Source organism: Calonectris borealis, chromosome 6, assembly GCF_964195595.1.
Source record: "Calonectris borealis chromosome 6, bCalBor7.hap1.2, whole genome shotgun sequence".
NCBI classification, from domain to species: domain Eukaryota; kingdom Metazoa; phylum Chordata; class Aves; order Procellariiformes; family Procellariidae; genus Calonectris; species Calonectris borealis.
Window position 1 is genome coordinate 22,076,022 of NC_134317.1, and position 23,327 is coordinate 22,099,348.

General features: G+C 38.1%; 1 protein-coding gene across 1 annotated transcript in view; it reads right to left on the minus strand.

Annotated features, from left to right (window-relative positions):
* The window catches only part of STK39 (serine/threonine kinase 39), a 107,382-nt gene that overhangs the window by 60,673 nt on the left and 23,382 nt on the right, over nt 1–23,327 (minus strand). The window contains exons 2-10 of the mRNA XM_075153124.1: nt 23,053–23,165; nt 17,805–17,913; nt 16,425–16,566; nt 14,164–14,219; nt 9,048–9,157; nt 8,848–8,949; nt 8,488–8,621; nt 5,072–5,120; nt 4,900–4,965 (exon numbers count right to left, since the gene is read on the minus strand). Of these exons, the coding sequence (XP_075009225.1) occupies nt 4,900–4,965; nt 5,072–5,120; nt 8,488–8,621; nt 8,848–8,949; nt 9,048–9,157; nt 14,164–14,219; nt 16,425–16,566; nt 17,805–17,913; nt 23,053–23,165 (881 nt within the window). The remainder of the gene's footprint in view (nt 1–4,899; nt 4,966–5,071; nt 5,121–8,487; nt 8,622–8,847; nt 8,950–9,047; nt 9,158–14,163; nt 14,220–16,424; nt 16,567–17,804; nt 17,914–23,052; nt 23,166–23,327) is intronic.

Sequence of the window (23,327 nt, forward strand, 5' to 3'; positions counted from 1 at the left end):
CGTTCAACAGCACCTTTAAGAATACACTACACTTGCATTCACAGTAATGAACCCCTCCTCCAGTACTAAAAGTTTCAACAGCTTAGATAAATGCCAAATATTTAAAGCTACTGCTCTAATCAGAAAAGTTCTCATACACCAACCTCACATTAGTCCATGTTCTAGGCATTTCTGAACAAGTCAACAGGTCACAAACACACTAGCTAATGAGCAGATCAATGCTGTTACACAAGAGACAGTGACTCATTCACCACATGAATGAATTCTGAAGATGAACCGTGATAGCCCATGAATTGGAAAACACTATCCAACACGGGAGAGGATTACTTTTTAACGATTAAGATGAATCACGTGTGAGCTTTTAAACCCCGCCAAAATAAGTAATACAAGTTATTGTAGAGATGCTTATGGCTATCTGAAGTAGAAAAGACACTATTCCATAACTTGTTTTAAAGCTTATCTATTCTGTAATAGATTAGCTCCATTTGAGAGGGCACAAAATCCAACTTCACAAACTCTATACAGATGGTAAAAGCACCCTGTGAAAGAAAGGATGTACTGTACGAAGTTCCTTGTACCTTATGGCACAACTGCATTTAAGTACACCTGGCAGAAATGCTGAAAACAATCTTTCTCCTTTATCTTAAATGTTAAAACAAAGCTGATGCAACTGCATGTGTCTGCCCCTTAAAACACCTTCCATTTCTACTACCCACTAATGCAGGCACTGCTTTCTGATTATGTGAATTTTTGTCAAATTTACACTTTATGGAAAAAGTGTTTCCATTAATTTTTACTTCCAACAACTTCTTGAAAATAAAAAAAACACCCAACATGGTCTGAATGCCAATTTCTCCTCTATTTTTTCTAGTAATATCCAACAATATAAAAACAGTTGCACTATTTTTTTCATTTGTAGCAGTGTTCTGGGTAAACTGAACAATTAATCCTCTGTGATGGAGGGGCCTCCCCCACATAAAGTCTTGCCAAATACATACTTACAGTTCAGCTGCTGTTTTCCAGAAAAAGTGTTCTAGTATAGCACATGTCCCTTCTCTTTACACAACAGCATTAATGAAATAAGCATTTCTTAAAGCGTAAAGAATCATAGCAATGAATATACATTTTTATTAACACCTGAACTCAAACTAATGTTGCTCTCTGCTTTTCAAAAGGTCTGGAGTCCAGCTGTACTAACACCCATCATTGGCAAGGTGTATCTATCAGATTAAATCCATTACTGAAAGAAGGAAATGTTGCATATGTATGTCTTGCTGAGGTGCAATCATGCTGTTAGAGCTGTCCAAGAAATCTGGGATCTAATGATATTTTCCTCATTAAATGCAGGGGAATGTAATTTCTTCTATAAGTTAACATGATCATTTCCCTAAATTAGCTGCACTGCAGAGCTAGAATTCCAACCCATCAGTAAGGGTATTTCTACTGAAGTTTTAATAAAAACTGGTATCACTCACACTAATCATCTCTTTATGCTGTCACAGGTTTTTCCCAGTACTTACAACTCTAAGCTCTAAAGAGCTTCTATTAACAGCGCAGAGCAATACCACCTTCCCCAAAATAGAATTCAAGCCCAATTACACTCAGATTTTTTTTTCTTTTTTTACTAGCAGCACTTCAGACAGCAATAAAATGAAATGCAGATACATGTTTTTCCCTGTTCACTTTGTAAAAGTGGCAGTCATGCAGGAGATTTTCAAATTAAAGAAACAGGATTATAAAATCACAAAATTGACCCAGGGCCTTCGGGCATACAGAGTACTGACAGTTCTAATTAATTTTTTAGTGTGACAAGATTTCAAAACTGACTGTGGAATTCTGGAAGCTGTTTCAAATTTGCTCTATTCCAATACAGCAATTCGGATCACACATGAAACAACTTAGCATTCAGTTCAAAATTAAAACTACTTCAACACGTGTTAATAAATAGTGTATCTAAACTCTTGCTAAGCTGTTGTATAACAGGGGTGTACACAGCCCTGATCCAAGCAGGACAGGGCAGGCTGCTCTACCATCACACCACCTAATAAGGCAGAGGCTGCAACCAGGGCTCCCACATTTCTATCAATGACAAAAATGTGGCCTCAGAGCATGTCCCCACTTACCAGACCACACTGAGCTCAGACCATTCACCACAGTCTTTTCTCCAGTTCTTCTTGACACCAGCAATGGTCTCACAAGTGACAGTCACATTAATGAAACCCAGAATTGCCAGTAAGAAGTTGCATGGTGTGACACTCATTTCTGTACCGGATCAGTACCGGTATATACTTAAGCAGATTCTGCACAGAAAGAGGCAAGATATGTTCGTCCTCTATTGAGGCAAGTCAACTCCAGAAGTGTTTCACTGTTATCCTTAATTACTAGGATAGGGCCAGGAAGAAGGGCATCATTTCAAAATTCGCAGAATTAGAAACACTGAGACGGGGAATATGTGCACAAACATATAGTTTACAACATATAGTTTACAACTCTGATGTTAAACAGTATTTTAAACACACAATGAAGGTGGTGTTTAATTATCAAATTGGGTTTTAAAACGGGACACATCTTTACAGCATCAAGTGTTTTCCTCACATATACAAGACCACATGTACCTGCTTTCAGGATTTCACAAACTAAATATGAAATCATATTTAGTCAAAACAGTTGCCAAGTATAAGCTGTAAAGGCAGAAGCAAAACATGAGAACACTATGTCAAGTGAAAAGAATTTAAAGTTAAAACTAAACGGAGGCTGGAGTTCTGGGCAATAAGGCGAAGTAATTATACACGTGGTAAATGCAAGAAAAATTAAATTACTGCAGGGCAGACCTGACATCTGTGCTAGCAGCAGTGCTACAGATCATTAGTTATAGGCATTTCACACCAAGTGCTACAGAAGATAATTTAAGCAGTAATGACACCAGCTCCTTCCCATCTCTTGCCCTAGTGATGTTCTTTTTTGCATTACAGGGGTTACTTCTTCTAAGAGTGACCTCTTAGGCATTTTACATGTTAATGTTTGAGCAACTAAACTCTACTTACACAAGCTTTTTTAAATAAAAACCCACAGTTTTAATATTAAAATACATTTATATTTTATGGTATCTTAAAACAGTAGCTACATGTAAAGTTGTAACAAGTGAATTAAATTTTAAATCCCTGATGAATTTTAATGTTGTGTCCTTTTAAAATATAAATAATTTAGCATTTTCACTAGCTAAAACCTAAATATTTTCTCCATTTATGCTGTAATTAAAAGACCTATTAATTTGTCCCTTGCACTGTACAGCTTTGATTTCTTAAGAACCACTCCTCTTCCAAAATAGAAAGAGGAGTCCAAAAAGTCATTCAGAAAACCATTTCTGGTGGTATATGGGAGGCTACCCTGCATTCATTTTGCAATTCCAGATTCTAAGTTACCTAAAGAAATAAGTATACGTACATATATGTATGAGTTAACGTACAGTCTCTAAAGTTGAACTGAGGACACAGCTGGGAGATGAATCGCACGAGGCACAGGCTCTATCAGAAACCTAGCTGGTACTAGAACATATTTAAATTACTCCTGTATGGCCCAAGATGTAAAATGAAAAACAAACAATTATGATTATTCCCCCAGTTAGGTAATTTTTGATGTGGGCATTGCTGCCACCACATGGCCAAACAGCTGAACTATGTCTACCCTTCCTCTGCACCTTGCAGATGCTAACCTGCTCAGCACACTTTCCCTTCTACAAGCCCTCTCATTCCAGCTTTCTACTCCAGCCTCTCACAAAGCCCCATCATTGCCACTGCTTTCCCAAATTACTTCCACCTAAAAGAAGATTAGAAGGAACTTAAAGCATTCAGATCTTGCTGACGGTCTCTTCCAAGTATATGCCACTAGCTGTAGGAACAATTCAGTGTTGCAGAATTATGCCAAACCGATATTCACAAAGACAACAGAGTATCTTACCAGTGCCAGTCCAGGTAACTGAAGCCTAAGTGATGTGCCAACAAAGGCTGAAACAGTTCCTTTCCTGAAGTGCCCTCCTCAAAACATCCTCCCAGAAAGCCTGCTTTTAGAAAGCTGGACTCAGGACACTACCCTGTCACTTTCAAAGGCTCAGCAATCTCCGAGCAGGTTCCTCATACTGAAGAGACATGGTGAGTTAAGTCACCACAGAAAGGGAGTTCCCTAATTTCTCATACACAACAAGCAGGAGTCTACATTCATTCCTGTTTATTAGCTCTTAAATGTATATTGCTTCATACTTAAGTTTTAAAATACTTACCTGTTAAGAATTTTTTTTTTTTTTAGTTCTGCTGCACATGACCTGGTAAGCTCATTTACACAAGTGCCAAAGGCACCACAGAAATACTAGCACATGCCATAGCTGTGGGTTTAACTCCATCACCTGCGGGATAAGGCTCCACTGGTCTGAATAACTCAGCAGCACTCTTTCTTTGGACTGGACTTCCATACATTTGGGCGTCACATTTGAAATAATCCAAAGAATCAGGTAGTCCTCAATAAATACCATTTCTAGTATCTTTACCCTTTCTCTAGGTGATGAATGAAGATATGAATTCTGCAGTTTATCGACTTATATGCTCGCAGATCACTTTTTATTTGCACAACCATTTCACCTGTAGCTTTCTAAAAGGGAGTGGGAAAAAAACGTATTATGTATGATGACAAATACCATATATCATTTTAGTAAGGCCAGAAAGGAAGTCAAAATGCCCCAGGACTTCCTGGAGAAAGCTAGGCTGCAGAAGACATTCATTCAACAGTCACTATCTTTGAAGGACTGCATAAGAGAATGGCTCAGTCAGTCAACTAATATGTAAGGCAACTGAACAGTCCCTGCTTTCTCTTGCATACCAGTCAAGAAAAACATGTGAATACACTCACCTTTTTTGCTCTTTGTGCTATATTAGGCGTTCTAGTGAGAAGCTTTTCAATCAGGTATTCTCTATTCTGCAAAACCAACATTTGGTAAGTTAAAAATCAACACAAGGAAAGAAGAAATTTCATGTAGATTTTAAGGCAGAGCAAAATTTACTCGTAGGGTTAAACGTTTTACCTTGGCTTTCTGGAAAAATTTGCATTTTAAAAGTTCTGCTGCTGTGGGCCTGAAAGATCAATAATAAATTAGAACAGAAAACAAAGACCCCTCTCAGTGAATACAGTACAAGACGTTAGTTAAATGGTACGTCTCTAATACTTTTGAATTAGTACTGTATGAATGGGGAATGAATGATAATAGCTACTGAATTAATTCACACGTACTCACTTACCACACATGAAAAAATTAAGTCTCCCTAAGGCAAAAATACAAAAAAAAAAAAAAAGGGAAAAAAAAAAAATCAGTCTAAGTTGCCAATTTTCCCTCTTTTTCTTTCAACACAAATGCATTTTACCCTTAAAACAAACAAACAAAAAAAAGAAAGTCAGGTATCATGTTCCTCCCCAAGGGACTCTATGAATGCAACTGAACTTTGCTCCACAGCAATAAAAGAGTAATTACATTTTCCAAACAGTAGTATCAATACCTGCTACCGGCATTCTTTTACTTCATTGATGTCAGCAGGTATTCACAAGAAACCATACTACTAACATGATGCATAAACCAAAAAGAGAGTCATCAGGAGCATCTTCCAACCAAACGGACAAATAAAAAAATCAAAGCAACAGTTGTAAGGTCAAACCCTAGACATTTCACTTTTACTTGCAGTTCTGTTCAAGCCTCTTTTTTCCCATCATCGTCAAGTTTTTATTTTTGACATTTTCAACAGATAATCACAATGTCACAGCTACCGAAGTGATTCCAACAGCAGGATTTGTCTCCCCTAGCTTCAGGGATCTAAAAAGCTACTTATCTAGCCAAAGCCAGGCTCTGGTACTGAAGCAGACTCTGGAGAGAAAGCAAAGCATCTCTATGGGCTCCTTTCCATTAGGAGCCCATACCACTATCCAAGACTATTTTGACACAGCTAAATTTAGGGAAGCCAAAATCTCCAAGATTCATCATTTCTAAATGAACAGAAGCAACATCTGTTATAGTTTCCACTTGAATTAAAGCAAGAGACTGGATATAGCACAAACTAGATAAGACAGTGGAAAGCTTCAATTTGGAAAATTTCAGACTCAAAAAAAAACCCCAAAATCTGAACTTATTTCTCTGAGGACACATCTGAAGAGTAAGTGAAGAAAAGAGGAGTAGTAAGGAGTGTATATGTATATATCAGTTCACTCCTACTAGAAATAATGAAACAACTGCTGATATTAACAAAAAGCATCCAATTTAGACACAGACAGTAGTTCCATAGAGCACTTATTTTTCTTCCCCTCCAAAGCACCAAACTCTACAATAAAGGAGTTCTTAGAAGTGGTACTGTGAAGACCACCAGGCTTAGCAGTAATTCACACATAAACCTTGGATGAGCAAAAAGGAAGGGGAACTTTTTAAAAAAAAAGAAAAAAAAAATCAGTTTCTGTGTTAAAGTTTTAAAGTTATATCTCAAATTAACTCTTAACTTCAAAACAAGTTTCAGTGATCCAGTACCATCACATCTCATAACAGGGATATGCACAGTTAAAAGCTAGAGTCTTAGTAAAGTTTTATCTAAACAAGTGTTCTCCATTCCTCTACCATTAATTATGCCAGACACTTCTGAACTGGTCTGGACATGCTTTCTGGGCCCGTTTTCCACACAGGCCGCGGCAGTGAATTGCAGCTGAGGACTGTAAGCAGCATCCTTGGCACTGGGGAGAGAGAGAAACACCCACACACAGATCCCCAAAAGAAAAACATCATGGTCTGAGACAACAGTGCAATGTCAGTCCTAGAATTTGCCACAAAGAGCAGGCACTTCTCCCATAATTGACACGACAGCTATAGAGGTATCTCTGTGCAAAATTAAATCCTGGCTTGGGAGAAACATTAAAAAAAAAAAATAGCGATGACCCCACAATATAAGGACACTCGCTCCTCAGTGGGAGTAACTGGCACACAGATCTAATCACCTATCTGATAGTCTAATTGTTCAATTCAAGGCAATTCTGAGTATGAAGATATAGCACGTGTTTAAGCATCCAGTGTAATAAATTAGCGTAATTAGTTTAAACACTAATGTTTCAATACTGATGTCATAACGACAGATCAGGTAACTCAGTACTATGTATTCAAGGAGAGAAGAAAAACCATTTTAATTATTTACTTCATGTTTTAAAACCAATTTAATCTTGCCCTGAAAATTGCTGGACACTTGAAACGAAAAGAAGGCTTGATTATCCAGAACACATTTCAATCTTATCTGTAAGTGGCCAAACTGCAGAGCTAAGCTTAAAGCATCAGGAATTGCTGCTACGACCACCAATTGTAAGGGGTTTGGGAATCTGAAAACAGTACACAAATGATCCTTCAGTAAAAAAAGAATTTGAAGGATTTAAAAAATAAAGATGTTGCCACATAATCTTTTTTCTTAATTATACTTAATTATATATTGCTGCCGTCACCTTTTCGACTTGACTCCCTACAACAATATCCTGGACTTAAGCTAGTGGAACATCAGTGAAGAGAAGTACACACCCCAAAAGACCCACCCAGTACTCGATCAGGATTGCGCTGTCAGAACAATCTTTTTTTCCCAGAAATACCAGCTCTGAGACTCTTCAAAAAAGTGATACATTAAATACCCTTAGGAAATAATGTTAATTAGAATGTGCCTCCTCCAACTCTTCAGCAAAAGAGACCTACAAAAATGGGTCTGCATAAAAATGAATAAAGGATAAATAAATTAATCATTCTGGGAACTTGGGACCTCAGCAACGGTTTTGGAATAGATGTTTAATATTTTCATCATCTTGGCTATCCCATTCACAAAACACAGCAAGAAAGAACAAATCACAAAGGTACTATGACATGCAATTACCTACATAAACATGAGGAAAACTCTAAACAAGAGCTTGGAGTGCCTAACTTTACAGTAAAAAATAAATACCTCTTAATAATTTTCTCTGGAAATATCCAAGTTAAAGACAATACTAAGTTTATGTCACAAAACGAGAAAAAAAAATCAACACATTATTTATTTATCTTTAATTTACTTTAAAGGCCAAGACGCTGGCATGTTTGATTACCAACAGTTCTGTCAGATCCATCTGAACAGTCTTCTTAGACTTAACGCACAATATCAAGATTTTTATCTTGCCTCAGATGAGAAATTAAGATGTAGAGCAAGGACTTCTGTTTGATCAGATTTGATTGATCAAATCAACAGTATATTTAAATATAAATAAATTAGGTTAACAACCCAAAAGAAGAAAACTTAAGCGACAATTAAAAGGCAATTTCTTCTCCCCGGATGAAGATGACTGAAGGCTGCTACTTACAAAATTCAAATCAAGCACTTACAGATGATGTTTAAACAATGGAACTTTAAGTGGTCTGTATATTTAAAAAAAATAATTCCACTGTACTTGGCAATAATTACCTACCTTTTGGAAGGATCTTTTTGAAGGCATAATGAAATTAGTTTTCTAAAGGATTTGCCATACTTTTTCATCATCTCCTTGTCCTCTACACCTGTCTCTAAAGTGGGAGGGTCATTTTGAAGCGTCAGCATTAACACCTACAGTAAACCCAAAAAAGGTACTGTAAGCAAAATCAATTCAAAACATGTAGAAATTAAAAGAGAATAAATATTCCACAGAATACATATATTTAGATATCTTGAGTTGCTATTGAAAATGAAGTAGTGCTAACTATCTAGCAGCATTAATAATACAGCTAACAGCATTAAGTAATACAAAGTGTTAAGTAATACAAAGTGTTAAATAATACAAAGTGATTGTTACTTTCATAGGAGGGTATTTGTGATAAGGTGCTGCTCCTGTTGCTAACTCAATGGCTGTTATCCCAAAACTCCACATATCAGCCTTGAAGTCATAACCTCGCACCTGGAATAGAACCAGAAAGGAAAAACAAGGTGGTAATGTCTCAAGTTCCAAAAATTAAAGACTGAAAATGTTGGGGGTTTTTTTAACATTAGGAATACCTGCTCCATCACTTCAGGGGCCATCCAACATGGAGTACCAACAAATGTTTTCCTTACTTTGTTACGAGTAACATCACCTCCCGTTGCTAAAAATGCACTAACGCCAAAATCTGGGAAGGAGGAAAGAAGTCAAAATCTGTTAACCTACCAATAACAAAGCAAAAGTTTTACACTTTAGAAATTAAGTCAATTCATAAAGGTCTACTTATAGAAACTCTCCATTGCATTCTTTAGTTTCATGACACACTGTTCTTGAAATGCTATGGAATAGATGGTATAGTTTTATCTGGGAGATATGCACTAGGACACCCTCAAGTTTAACCTCCTAGCATGTGTCTTCCTGAGTATGATTACAAAGGGCTCTAGTACGTCTGTCACTTAAGGTTTTCAAATGTGCATTTTGAGCCAAGGTTTGAAAGGTTTGCATCTACTATTGTTCAAAGATAAGGTGCTACTTCTGTATAGCTACTGAATTTGAATGCAATTTGAACAAGAGGGAATACTATATATAACTTAAATACTTACGGAGATTTGACAAATCAAAGATAATCAGTAAAGTGATCAACAATATACATTTAGTAGTAGACCATAACATGAATAGTTTTTTCCAAATTCCAAAATAGCAAAAAACCCTGTCACTACGTCAGTTACAGCTGTATGGGAGAAGTAGGGGACAAATGGAAGAAAGAAGAGCAGATTACCAATGTATGGAGAAATACTGCCATTTTGAATGGAGCTATATGAAGAGTATTTTAGACTGTGCTATTTACAATCCAGTTATACTGAAATCAAGCAGTTCACTATAGACCTACTTCAATTTTTATCTTCCTATTGTTTTCCTATTGTTCCCTGATTTTAAGATTGGGGGGGGGGGGGGGGGGGGGGGGGGAAATCAGTAACTACAGAAAATGTAGTTTTATCATTACTTTCCACTAAATAACCATTAAGCATCACAGACACAAATTCTGGACCTCTTCTACATCACACAAGCACACAGAAATACAGTAGACAAGTAAGAAGCAAGCTTCAAGCAATATTCTTTAATTTTCCCTGCAGCTTGCGTGATGAATAAACAAAACATTTTTTTCTCCAAAGTTATAGAATAGACAGGTTTTGTTTGTATTTCTGAAAAAGCACAAACAGCCTCAGAAACACCTGCTTCTTAGTTTTTAATGCCCTAAAAATCAATGCTGGTATTAGTGACAGTTTTCTGAAGAGGAACCGTTGCATATAAGGAAAACTGAATAGGTAAAAATCAAAAATAAATAAATAAAAGCATAAATAAAGGAGAGATATGGAAAAAAATTTATGTCCTTTTAGTACCAAAGATAAATAGTTTGTATTGGACAATTGTTTACAGGTCCTTTCAGGAACTGAGATACACAGCTAAAATCCTGACTTATTCTTTCCTCCCCTACTGCTGTTTTTCCCTATTAACATAACATTAATTTAACATAACATAACATAATAACAATAATAACATAACATAAAAAGGATAACAAACAACAAACATAAATGGGTGAGGGAGGACAATGAAAAAAAAAACAACCCATAACTAAGTAAAATCTCTTCTTGCATAAGCTTCAAAATGAAATATTGCAACACCTCACCGAGAAAGATGTGACAAGTATTTAACTCAAGTGAACATTTCACTATACTACTAGGCAAACACTGTTGTATGTTTACAGAGAGAAAGAACGCTTTGATAGCTACTCAATAAAAACAAGACTTTAATTTCCTATCCCAGACATAGCTTTCACAAAAGCAGGTTATTTAAGAAAAGACATGACCTACAGTGGCAAGCTTCCTATCACATAGGAGACAAAGTATTATTGAGAACAAGTTACATAAAGAGGAAAGGGAAATGTATTACAAGGAAAGAGCTGAACAATTCAACAGTGTTACACACTAGAAGTCACAGCTAATACCAAAGAAAAAACAAATTCAATGAAGAGCCCTGATTTAACTGTATTAGTAAAGCATTTTGAAATTAAAGGAATAAGAGTTGCCCAAATAAGCATAGCCTACAAATCATTTATTCCCTAACATCTTTTCCACTTCAGCCAGGGCTGGACACTTGGCCAAGCCTCAGCCAAGGCCAACATCCAGAGTTAGTGTTAGGCGTAGGGTTGGGAGAGAGACGAAGCCTATGGCCGCCAAGGGAGCTGGACTGCAAAGAGCCCACTAAGGCAAGGTACAGGCTGCAAAAACATTTTGTACCTGACAGCTTTTTCACCTCAGCCAGGGCTGGAGCTCTTGGCCAAAGCCTCAGCCAAAACCAAGCTCTAGGGTCAGGATCAGGCACGGGAGAAAGACAAAGCCACTGCTTCCATGGCAGTGGAGCTGCAAAACAGCTGCTGCAGAAAGGCACAGGCTGCAAAAACATTTCTCCCCTAACTTTCTCACCTTGACAGTGACTGTGGACTTTAGCCTAAGGCTCAGCCAAGGCCGTGTGTAGGGTTACGGTTAAGACTGGGAGAGAAATAAAGCATCAAACTCCTGTGAGAACGGGGCTGACCAAGGAAAGCTTGGGCTGCCAAAGAATTGTCCCTGGTAAGTCTGGCTTGACTATCTGAGGCATAGGCTTTGCATATTTTTAACCAGACCTTTTCCAAACATTTCTGTGGGTATGGATTACCACAAGAGTGAACACCCTGAGAACCACTGGTGCAATGGGTAAGTTTACATAGCCACCTATGCACAAAACTGAAGAGCAGGATCTTCTGCCTAGACTCCTCAAAAGGCACATTCTTCTTCTGATAAGTTTTATTGAAACTGTCATTTCTTGTATGGACCAAAGACATCATACAGCCCATACCTTCTACACTTCCACCAATCTCTGTATATGATTGCTCTTTGCTACGTGCGCCTTACCTCATGTCGCATATCTGTTCCTTTACTGGTTTCTTTGATATTTTGACCTTCGCCAGGCAATTCAGGCTTAGAAGGCTGAAACCCTGATGAAGTACCAATCATCTTCTTTGCTCAAAGCACCAGATGTTACAATTCCAATAGTTTTAAGTAGAATGTTGGAGCTGAGGTACTGCAGTGACTATTTAACATTGTATTTGTGAATAAGCCGAAAGTTTCCTGCTCTGTACAGAGGAATTTTGTACTTTAAAAATAAGTCTCCCCAGTTTAAACAAAACTCCTCTTTCCCACCAAAGACTGAGCAGATTCTCTGTGCAGGACCTCCGAGGTCCATAATCGGAGGTGTCTGTATCCCAATTCTTTGAAGAATCTATGCTCTTCTATATCTGCACAAAGTCTTTTGTCAGAGAAACACTGGGTTGAGCTTCATTTGTGAGCCATAGCCCCTTAGAACCCAGAAATGCTAATGAACAACGGTGTCTTCAAATATTACTCCTCGTTCATATTAGCAGTATGTGCTATGGATACATCTTTTCATTATAGAAGCTTGGGGTGCAGGAGAAGCAAAATTATCAGGTATCTGATCTCCAAAGACGAAAGGAGATTTTACTTTGTCAAGGCAAAAAGATGTAAAAAGGATGAATTTCAACCTCTTTGACATTCAAAATTGGCTTTCAGTTCATGTGCAATGTTCAGCTGTCCCAAACAGAACAGCCCCACACCAACAAAAAAAACAAGTTTGACACTGCTGCACTTTTCACCTGAAGATCAGAAATAACCTGGTACTGAAATAAGGCATCACAGAAAGACACATTCCACATATCTATCCAGCCACTGAACTTCCTCAGTCCCGCATGCACTGAATGACCTAGCAGCACAATTAAAGCCTTTACTCATGAAGTTGCCTACAGCAAAAAGGAGGAAAAGGTCAAGAAACCAAGCCCTGGAGTTGAACTAGAAAGGGATAAATGAAGCTGTTGTTTGAAAGTTATCTGATTACCGGGAGAGTAGATTTGATTATGTGTGAAAGTAATAATCTAAAGTCAACAGCTTTATTTCAGATGGCTCATAAGATTTTATCTTTCAACTTTTTTAGTTATTATTATTATTTTTAATTAAGTTGGTTGTCTGGACATCTACTCCTTTGCAATATGAGAAGATCTAAAAAATACTTGAACCACACAGACCTAGAATCTCAGCAGTTGCCTAAAGTGATATACAAAGTGAAGACAACTGTAGAGTATAATCAAGTGAATAAATAAATATTAAGTATCTCAATAAAATTCAAGTCTGTAAAATTGACTACCTACTTAAAAAGTCTTGACCTCAAAACAGAAGACTTAAAACTGCTCCAATTAGTAAGTGGTTCACCTGCCAGCCAATCCTTTCCTGTCCAGTTTCGCAGACTTCAGACACTGCTATATTAAAGCCCTCAAAATATAGGTTTATACGGTACTTTGAAAGTATTGTTTGTATAAAAAACAACTTTTGGCTATAGCCAAAAGTTACTGAGCGTTACTAAACACAAAGCTTTCACCGCTGGGTCACAAGCTGTATATAAACTGTGAAAGGCCTGGGAGTACGCTGGGACAGGCGGCAGGTATCACCACCTGCTCACTCTATTTTCCACATATCTGATACTAACTTGAGGGTCTTGCTCAGTACTTAAGCTCTCAAGAAAACCAAATCATTTGATTCTTACGGACTACCACTCAAGAAGCATATAGATACATTCAAAGGATATTTAAGATGCTAAACTGTATCCAACCGATACCATTGCAAGACAAATGGTAGAAATGCCAAAAATAATTCTCAGTGAGATGTATCTCATGCATCTCAGTGACTAGTTAAGTTATAGCCAAGGTCCTCATGAAGGGCAGTACATACAGATTTTTGAATCCCCAAGAACTATTACAATTACTTGCAGAAATAAATGAAATAAACAGAAATATGAGTTGCTACCGTTTGCAAGCTGTTTAAGGTACATGGGTGATTCAAAAGGAAACATTAAGAGGACATTAAAAAGTTTCCTTATATATTTGATGGGACACAGAAAAATATTGAATAATTTCTAAATCATGTATCATTAACCAAGAATCCTGAAATCTGAAACAGGGTAACTTGCTGCTATGGCACTCCAAAAGGAATAGTTAAAAGCCAACAGAAAAACTTTTATCTGCTGCCCCTAATCCAGCTGCAGTTACCTTTTTCTTTTATTTAGCTATTACTCTACCACCGCCATTACCTGCTATTTGTACAGAGCCATCTTCACCCAGAAGAATGTTGCCAGCCTTCAAATCTCTAGAATGTACAAACAGAGGTTACTTTTATGTATGAAACTACATATGTGCACATTTTAAGTAAATAAATAAATAAATATTGCATACTAATTAGTTTCACAAGATAGCATTTTAAAATTTAAAAGACAGAAACAGGAACTGAAGTATGAAATGTAACTGATTTACAGTAAAACAGACTGCAGAACTCAAACTCTCACGCACTCTGTCTCTCATATAAAAAGACTCAAATTCATCTTTGGCATAAAATGAGCAGAATTCTGGGATAGATTTTGAGAACACAAATACTTAGGTCCAAAGTCTGGTTTACCAGATATATAATAATTTTTTTTTTTTTTACATATATATATAAAAAATAGATATATTTCAGACCTTTAAAGCAAGAATTAACGCTTTAATCCAACATCCAACTGCACCACTAATGAAAAAGAAAAGTTGGAAAAAAGTTCTCCTCTTTGCTCTCTTCAGATAAGAGACCCATCTTCAAGAAGTCATCTTCACTGTAGATTTCTACCCAATGAAACTATTAAAGCTCAGGAATAGCAACCATATTTTGCTACAGGGTACCATGATGAAAAGTTACTTGACACTGAATCTGTCAAAAATTCAGCATGTGCTTAACAGTCAACTATCTCCATTTAACACACTATTCATGCACAAAGTTAAGAAGAAACCTTTCCGGATGTTTTTTTGATAGAAATGTGCATCCCATTCTTAATGCATAGGATAAATCTTTCATACAGAATATATCATAAACATTACGAATTTGAGCAAATCAATCTTTCCAAGATACACTGAAAATAATTAACACATTGCTACTGAAAGGTAACATAACCTGTTCCCTTATACATAAACAAGAATGCATCGAAACAACAGAACAAAATCCCTGAACAATTTCGGAAACATCTCCAACTGGCAAATACCACCTGATACAGTGTTCCCTGAACTACCACAGCTTTCACCTACAACATACATAGGAAAAGGAACGCATACTGTATTGTCTTGAACACGACTTCTGTGGTACTGCACAGTTCACAAATTAGATGTTATAAAAAAGGAGAAATCTCAAATGTAACAAATAGATCTCTCTCGCTTTATCTTTTTAAGGTCCTTTAAGAATAGACGAGGGGAATTCCCAAATCCGATCTCAAAGGGTCCTGTTATCTTTAAAAGCTAATGAATGTTCCTTCTGCAACAATATCAGCTTAACAGAAGACTATGAATTAAGGTTTGTGGCAGATCTTTAGCATTCCAGACCAGAAGTCAAGATAATTGTTCTTTATTTCTCCATTTATCTCAATTTTCTCTCTGCAAAAGGAGGAAATAGTTCTTGATTTACATCAGAGGCAGTTCATTTATAAGATGAGACACAAGTAGTACACATAAAGAACAATTACTGTGCTACATCTGCACTACCTCCATTCTCGGAGTTCTGTCTGCAGAGAATCTGTTTTTGTTTAAAAGATTTCCTTATAAAAGGCTAATGCTTGAAACAGAGAGTCTGTTGTAGGCACCTTCCTTAAAAGGCAAATTCACCTCAGTGAAATTAATTAGAGCACAGCACTTCCAACACCCAAACAGTGGAAGCAACCTGTGGATTGCTACAGCAGGTATGTATAGATCACCCCAGGGGAACTGCACAATTCACACTGAGGAAGTCAGTGGAGAGAGAATATATAGAAGAGAACAATCACTAGATCATATACACCAAGATGCAGTTCCATAGTACCAATCCCAGCTTCATGTGTGGTCACAAAGAAAGGTCTGTAGAGTTGTAATAGACATTACTGATTACCAGGAAAAAATAAATTTCACATTTATAGAGCACTGCCCGAGTGCCCAAGGTTATAGGTTTACTGTGCAACACAATAAGCAAGTCACAGACCATAGAACATAAACTAGATTCAGATTAGATATCTGGAGTACCAGCAAGCACAGGAGTATAGACCACAGGTCTGGCATACTTAGTGCAGCACAGACCAATCCTAACTACGAGACAGACAGGATAAAGAACAGGCAAGTACTAAGTACAAACTGCAGTCAAGATTACAGCATCTGCCTGAGCATTATCATTTGATAATTATTGATCACATTTACAGTATGTGCAAGAGGCAATACAATTTGCTTCGCCAAGCAACTGCAGCTGACCAGTATCAACAAACTATACACACAACTTTGAAAATGCTTTTCCCTGTGGATATGCTCCTACCTGTGAATTTGCCCATTCCTGTGTAGATAGTCTAAGCCCTCCAAAACTTCTTTAAGAATTGTTGCTATTGTGGGTTCTTCAAGGACACCATTTTTGTGCTCCCCTCTGTTGACAATATACTTTATTATATCAAGCATTGAACCTATATTGCAGATCCAGGAAAGAAAAAAGCATATATACAGCATTATCATATCAGATTCTTGAGAAAGTTGTATTTCTTCATTCTTTCTATGCTACTGCAATTTAAATCTTTGCATGTACATCTAAAGACCTCATGTAACTAGCTCTCAATAAAGCACACTGCTACCTCATTCAAACAAGAAACAAAACACTGTTTTTTGTCAAGAATACTGTAACACTCAATGATCCATTAGAAAGATCTGCTAACAGCTTGCTAAGCTACCATTTATTAAAAATTCAGGAGTATCCCATATTTAAACAGACATGTACAGCAAAGGTTTTGGTTTATTATCCAGTTTATACTATGGTTCATGTGTTCAAGATGTAAACATGCAGCTGCAAGACTGGAAGGAGATATTCTCTGCAAACAAATGGTGACAACATCCCTAGCGACACCCAGTTTGACATTGAACGTCAGTTATTATAAATTTCAAGGAATCTAATAGCAACATTTTCTTTTTATCCAAGCATTTTTCAACAGCTCACAGTAAATTCCTGTCATGAATTACTGGTTTCTCTGAGGGTCTATGCTTGCTTTTGATTGAACTGAACAATTCAACCAAGTATGATGTAACAAGTGTTATTTTACGAGCACTACTGCACTTTCTAGCATGATAGTGCCGCAATCTGCTGCCATCAAGGCTAATCTTGAAGAACATCATGTAGCAACCAGGACCACCACATCTTATTTTGGAGCTTTACTTTTCTAAGCCACAAGCACATTCAGTTCAGCCCCTTCTTCCTCTCCCAGAACCAAATAAGATTTTTATACCATTAACCATCATCATAAAAACTGTAATGAATGTTTGTTTAGTTTAAGCAATAAAAAGGATGCAACATGTATAATGCCTGTCCTAGGAAGAATCTTCCTTGAATAAGGTATGAGAAACACTCATTGTGAAATCAGAAATATATGCATTTTTACAAAAATAGAGTGGATTCTAGAGAAACTCAAAAAAAGGCCACACTGACAGAAGTGGCTTAATTCTCATCAGTTTTCCCTACACAGCCTTAATAGAGAATTTTAATATATTGATTCAGTAGTTAGATCAACAGAATTTATCTCAGCCTATGTCTCAAGGTTCATCCTATGTAGTCCCCCCTCCTTACTTGGTTTCGGTCAATTAACTCAAAGAAGGTACATTAGAAAAAAAGTCATACAATTTCCTTGCAGCTAAACAAGTAAAACCAGTAACTTACCCCCACTTAACAGCTTCATAACCAGCCAAAGTTCATCCTTCACCACAAAAGATGTGTAATACGTCACCACATTGGGGTGATTGCATTGACTCATTGCTTGAATTTCTTTCTGTAAGAAATACAAAGCCCAACGTAACACAGCCAGCTATCAGTTCTGCTTGTATAGAGAGAAAGTTTAATTTCCAAAGTGAAATACTATAACAGAACTGAAGCATGCATAGAATATGCATCAAGGCACCAAAACGTTTCAATTTACCTATAGATCTACATGCAAGACAAAACATTATTGCAAAGAACACAAGGGAGGTTTGGTCAGGAGATACAGGCATAACTATATCAATTTTCTTCTGAGAGAAGCAAAGAAATTACTTTGTCCCAAATTCAGAGTGAGCAATGAAGAACGAGCAGTCTCCAAGAGCTGAAGCTGTGGGTACAGGCTGGACAACAAAACACAAGGGAAGATGAAAATCTACTGCCTTTCCTGTTCAAAAGGGGTATGAAAAGAGTAGAATGGGAGCAGGTGAGAAAGGAGAAAAGAAGCTGTCGGACAAAGGACACAGCACCATCGGCTCGGCTACTGTGGGGTGAACAGGTGGACACCCGAGCCACGCAATCAAGCGGAAGTGCAAGAAAAAAGCAATGTTACAGACCAAAAGTCAGAGGAAACAATTGACTAGAAGAGCATACAGTCACCAACAGATGCACAACATGGCACTACCAAGTAACACCATCTATGACACGCCACAGCTGTACACATTAAGAATGACTGCCTTGTATCTGTTATTTCAAGCAGAGTCCTTTTTCTGTTCAGTCTTTCACATAATTGTTCTGTAACACCTTTCCGGCAGCTCTCATTATCCTGCCAACCCTTTACGTAGGAGTGTTTAGGCCTCCTTTATACCAGAAGGTTTGGCCTCACACCAACTTGAGATCCCACAACCCTACTTCTCCCCCTCCACCTCCGGCTACAGAGCCCCGGATCCATCCCTGGTGCCAGAGGACGTGCTCCTAGAGAGAAGCCAGTCAGGGAGTCAATCCAGCTAAAAACCAAACTCATCCACCTCCCCTCCCTCCCCGAAAAGCAATTGCTTTCAGGTGGACCTGCGCTACACGCCGACTCACCAGCACTGGTACGAGGCAGGCACTATGGCAGTCCCACTTAGATTGATTAAAGCTGCCTCAGATGCCATTTTCAACTTTCAACCTCAGCAAGTGTTTGAAAGAGGGTTTTTTTGTTGTTGTTACCTGCAATGCACTCGAGATCACAGCCGCTTTCTAATAAAAAGTTAATTGTATGTATTAAAGACTGTGATTTAATCTCGTGATGCCTGGTGGTGACTATTAAGTCAAGCTGTAGTTTGACACACTCTTCAGCTAGCCCTGTTGTCAAAAGTCCTCCTCCCTAGACAACGGTTGGACACGATGACGGTTGGACACGATGATCTTAGAGGTCTTTTCCAACCTGTATGTATGATTCTAACTTCTGATCCCTGAACTACGGAAGGATGAATGCCTGGGTAGTCACGCACTGAGCCTGAATTCGCAAAACAGCTTCTTTTTTTTTTTTCCCCTCTCTGGGAGACAGTAGGTAGAAAACAGAAGAAATGCATGTGGGGCAGATTTCCCTTTCCCAGCAGACGTGTCAGCTTAAACACAAGTCAAATTACTGCCTCAGGTTCTTAATTCAGCTATCCATACAAAATCTTAACTGTAACTCTCCCACGCTTTATTAGTATTTCATTTCTTATATTGTTTTATTGTTTTCTATGCTGGTAATATAACGATGGCTCAAAAAGCCTACCTGCCACTACTGGGCAAAAATACACCTCATCTATTTTACTCACACATTAATAGTGCAGAAATGTAACTAACTGACTGTGGTAAGCTTCACAACCTTTAACTGAAAAGTGCTTTGAATATTTTGTCTGCCTGCATCAACTCGACAGCAAAAATTGAGCTATCACAGTAACCATGGCCAAAGGCACCTTGTGTCTCAGCTTTGGTGACTTTTTCCAAAGACAGTCTTTGCAAAACAAAAACAAATAAATAGAAAGCACCCCATGAGAGATAAGGGACTAAATTTTAGTCAGGAAAGTATTAATTTCAGACTTGCAGTTCTGGAGAGCCCCTATCACACACAGAATGGGAACCTCCACAAAATTCAGTTATTTGGCTGAGGCCTGTGATATGCACAGGCGAGAGAGAACAGCATTCACTTAAAATACACTGTCAGAGGAAAAGCTTGCAGCAGGACGTCCAGGAGAACGCCCCGGAGCCTTCTTCACATTCACGTCACTTTAGACATTCGACAGCACCAAAGCCATAACGGCACTTAAAATTTAAAGTCTCTCCCTCATCCCTCTGCTTCTCCCTCCCTCGTGCTAGCACAAGTGTTTGTGCACCGCATCAGGAAATGTGCCCAGGTTAAAAGCTAACTTCTTTCTGGCCAGGTCATTCCTGATCCAGTTTCACTGAGCAGCTGCACAAAAATGTGTGTCGGCCTAAGGGCAGGCGGGTGACACAGTTAATAAGCAACTGCGAGAGGGCCCTTTCAGCGCCCAGCTGCAGCGCCCACAGGGCGGGCCCAGCTCCCAGTGACCGGGCAGGTGCCCCAGCTCTGTGGGAGCTTCCCCGGGGCCGCCTCCACCGACACGCGGGGTACGGCTGTTGGAGGGGTTGGGCACAACACGCGAGGGGCTCCTCCAGAGAGCCCGCCTCGAAGGGCTATCCAGAGCAGAAATGCAAACCGTTTAGAAAATCTATGCAACCAAATAAGCCATGCTACAGAATATTCTTTGGTTTGTAGTGTTGAGTTTTTTGCTTGTTTTAAAAAACTGGAGGTAAGGGTATGGGGGAAGATACCCAGTCAGGACAATACTAAGGACAGGAACTTTTTCCTCGGCTCATGGGGTTAAGTTACATTTAGCTTACAATAGTGAGAACACAGGACATTGCAGGAAACAGAGTATTGAATTTCAGGAGTTTGGCAGTTTGTGTAACCTTAGTATTATTTAAACTCCCTCCCCCACTGCCTTTCTATTTTAATTGACACTGGCCTAAATCCTAAGTCTGCTTACGTGGGCCCCAGGCTTGCTGCATTTTCCACTTGAAGGCCACAGAGCTGAGAATTTGTGAAGGGTGTCTTTGCACACCATCTGCAAGCACTCAGCAGCAGGATTTTACAAAACAGCATGTTCAGAGGGCAGAGTTTCAGAACATCCCTGTACCAATGGAAACTGATCAGAAAAATAAGTCATTGAAAACTGAGCTTACTCAGTTAAAAACAGTGTTAAAAAACCCGAAATGCAAGAGCATTCTAAGTATTATCAACTGAAATAAAAATGTTAGTACAGTTGTAACAAGAGTTTTGAAGGTCAACAATGCCCTTTTCCAGAATAACATGTCTATTTTTTAAACAAAATTTTAAAATCTCTCTATTAGAACTGAGTCAGAGTAAGTATACTTCCCCTCACAGAAAAAAAAAGAATGAATTACGTATGTGTATGCATGAACATAGAAAAATAAAAGGAATCATACGTGGCCCTTTTTTTTTTTTTCTTTTACCCTCTTAATCAGGAACGCAGAAAGCCAGAATTCATGATCAGATCAAAGCAGGTCAACAAATAAAAGAAACAAAATCTGAACACAGAAAAGCAGAAATTGACTTATGTTAAAAAATAAAAAAAGACGGTATGGACAGTTGTCTTCGTACCAAAAGAAAGCAACATGGGACCAAAAATTCAAGACCTATTGCCTCATTTGGCAGACAGCGGAGACATGTCAGCAGTAAAGATACTCAAGCACTTGCTGAGGTAGCTTTGTACAAGCTGATAACCAGCTACAGTCATTTCTCTAGACCACCTCGATATCTCTTACAGATTTTTGGCAGTTTTGTCTGTTTTTATTTGTTGTAACTTTTTAATTCTTAATTCCCACTATTAGTTCAAATTCTAATAAAAAAAGATAAAATTTTGACCATTTTATATTACAATGATTAGTATTTCTGGTTTTACAGAAATGTTCTTTATGGCCTGTAGATGTTAATACATCATGCATAGCATCTCACCTTGGGCTGTTCTCTTTCTCAACACAGTTCAGAATTTATCTTTTGAGTTTTTAGTTGACAGAAGTCTCACTACCTCAATCACTACCACAATCCTCTCTTAAAAACACAAAATGTCCCACACAAGCTGTTACATAAACTGAAGGCGAATGCCATCAATCACCAGGGGAAGAGCATTTTGGGTCCTCCACTGTAAACAAGCCATTTTAACTGAAGAAACTGGATGGACCATACCCTCTGTATCAAATTCAAGATATCTTTTGCACTGGCAATTCCCTGCTGAGGAGATCATTTCCTTCAGAGGCAGGAATTTCTGCATTAGAAAAAGCCCACAGTCTTTAGGCAGTAGTATAACCTGTGGAACAGAAGAGAGCGTTCTCACTTTTAGAATGGTTTTGTGTCCTTCAACTCTTGTTATGCTGCCTATATATAAATATGCATTAGTCTTATAAGCACCTGACTAGGAGCATTAGAAAGCAACAGGTTTAGTTTTTTAACAGTTCTTTGTGACTTTGTGTGGATTGCCATAACCAGTGCAGAGGAAAAACTCTTGCAGTCCCTTTTACTAAGGGCCTCTTACAGGTCCCGTCCTCCTCTGATCAGTGACCCAAACAAACAGCATTGCTCAAATGGCTTGTTATGGCCTAATGGATAAATGCGTGTTATTAGCTTTAATAGGAGTTTCCTTATGTAGATAGCAGTGTAGCCATTCCTACTTTTCCCCTCAAAAGTTATCATTACAAAATGATCTAACAACTAGTTTTTGCCATGTTTTGGTGCTTTAGACATTTTAAGGAGACCTACTAAATTCTACCTTTATATTTTTAATCAGTGTTTAACTAAAGGAAAACGTATCTTTCCTCGGTATTAAGAAAAGACAGACAACCAGACAGTGATCTCTTGAAAATCGAGTTCTCCAGAAAGCAAGGGGTAAAGTTCTTCCACAGTTCTCAACAGCTGGTTATCCCAAAATTCAAATTTGCACTTCTTGTTTTTGTGCATTAGAAAATATACATTAGTAAAATATATTTTTAGGGGAAGGGCATACTTCTTTCAGATTATTTTCAAATCCTTTTCTCACTATTAGCCTGCGTAAAATTCTACCCTCACTCTCGGACCAAGCAAAAACCAAAATCAAAATAGAAGATAGTCTCCATGTAATATGTTCCCCTCTGATTTACTTACAAGTAATTCATCCATACTGGTTTGGCATTTTTCTAAGTTGATCCTCTTTATTGCTACGCGTTCTTGCCTGGGTTTGCATAGTGCTGCCTGGACAACTGCTGTAGCACCACTACCTGAAAAAGGGCAGAAAAGGAACACAGTCTTAATACAACAGGAGTTTAAACCAGTGGCCAACATAAGAACCCCACACTGATGAAGAACTTAAAATCTGCTGTTTATCCTTTTTCAGTGCTTTCCCCACACGCATACCTTTCCACTAGCAAGACGCTTGCACA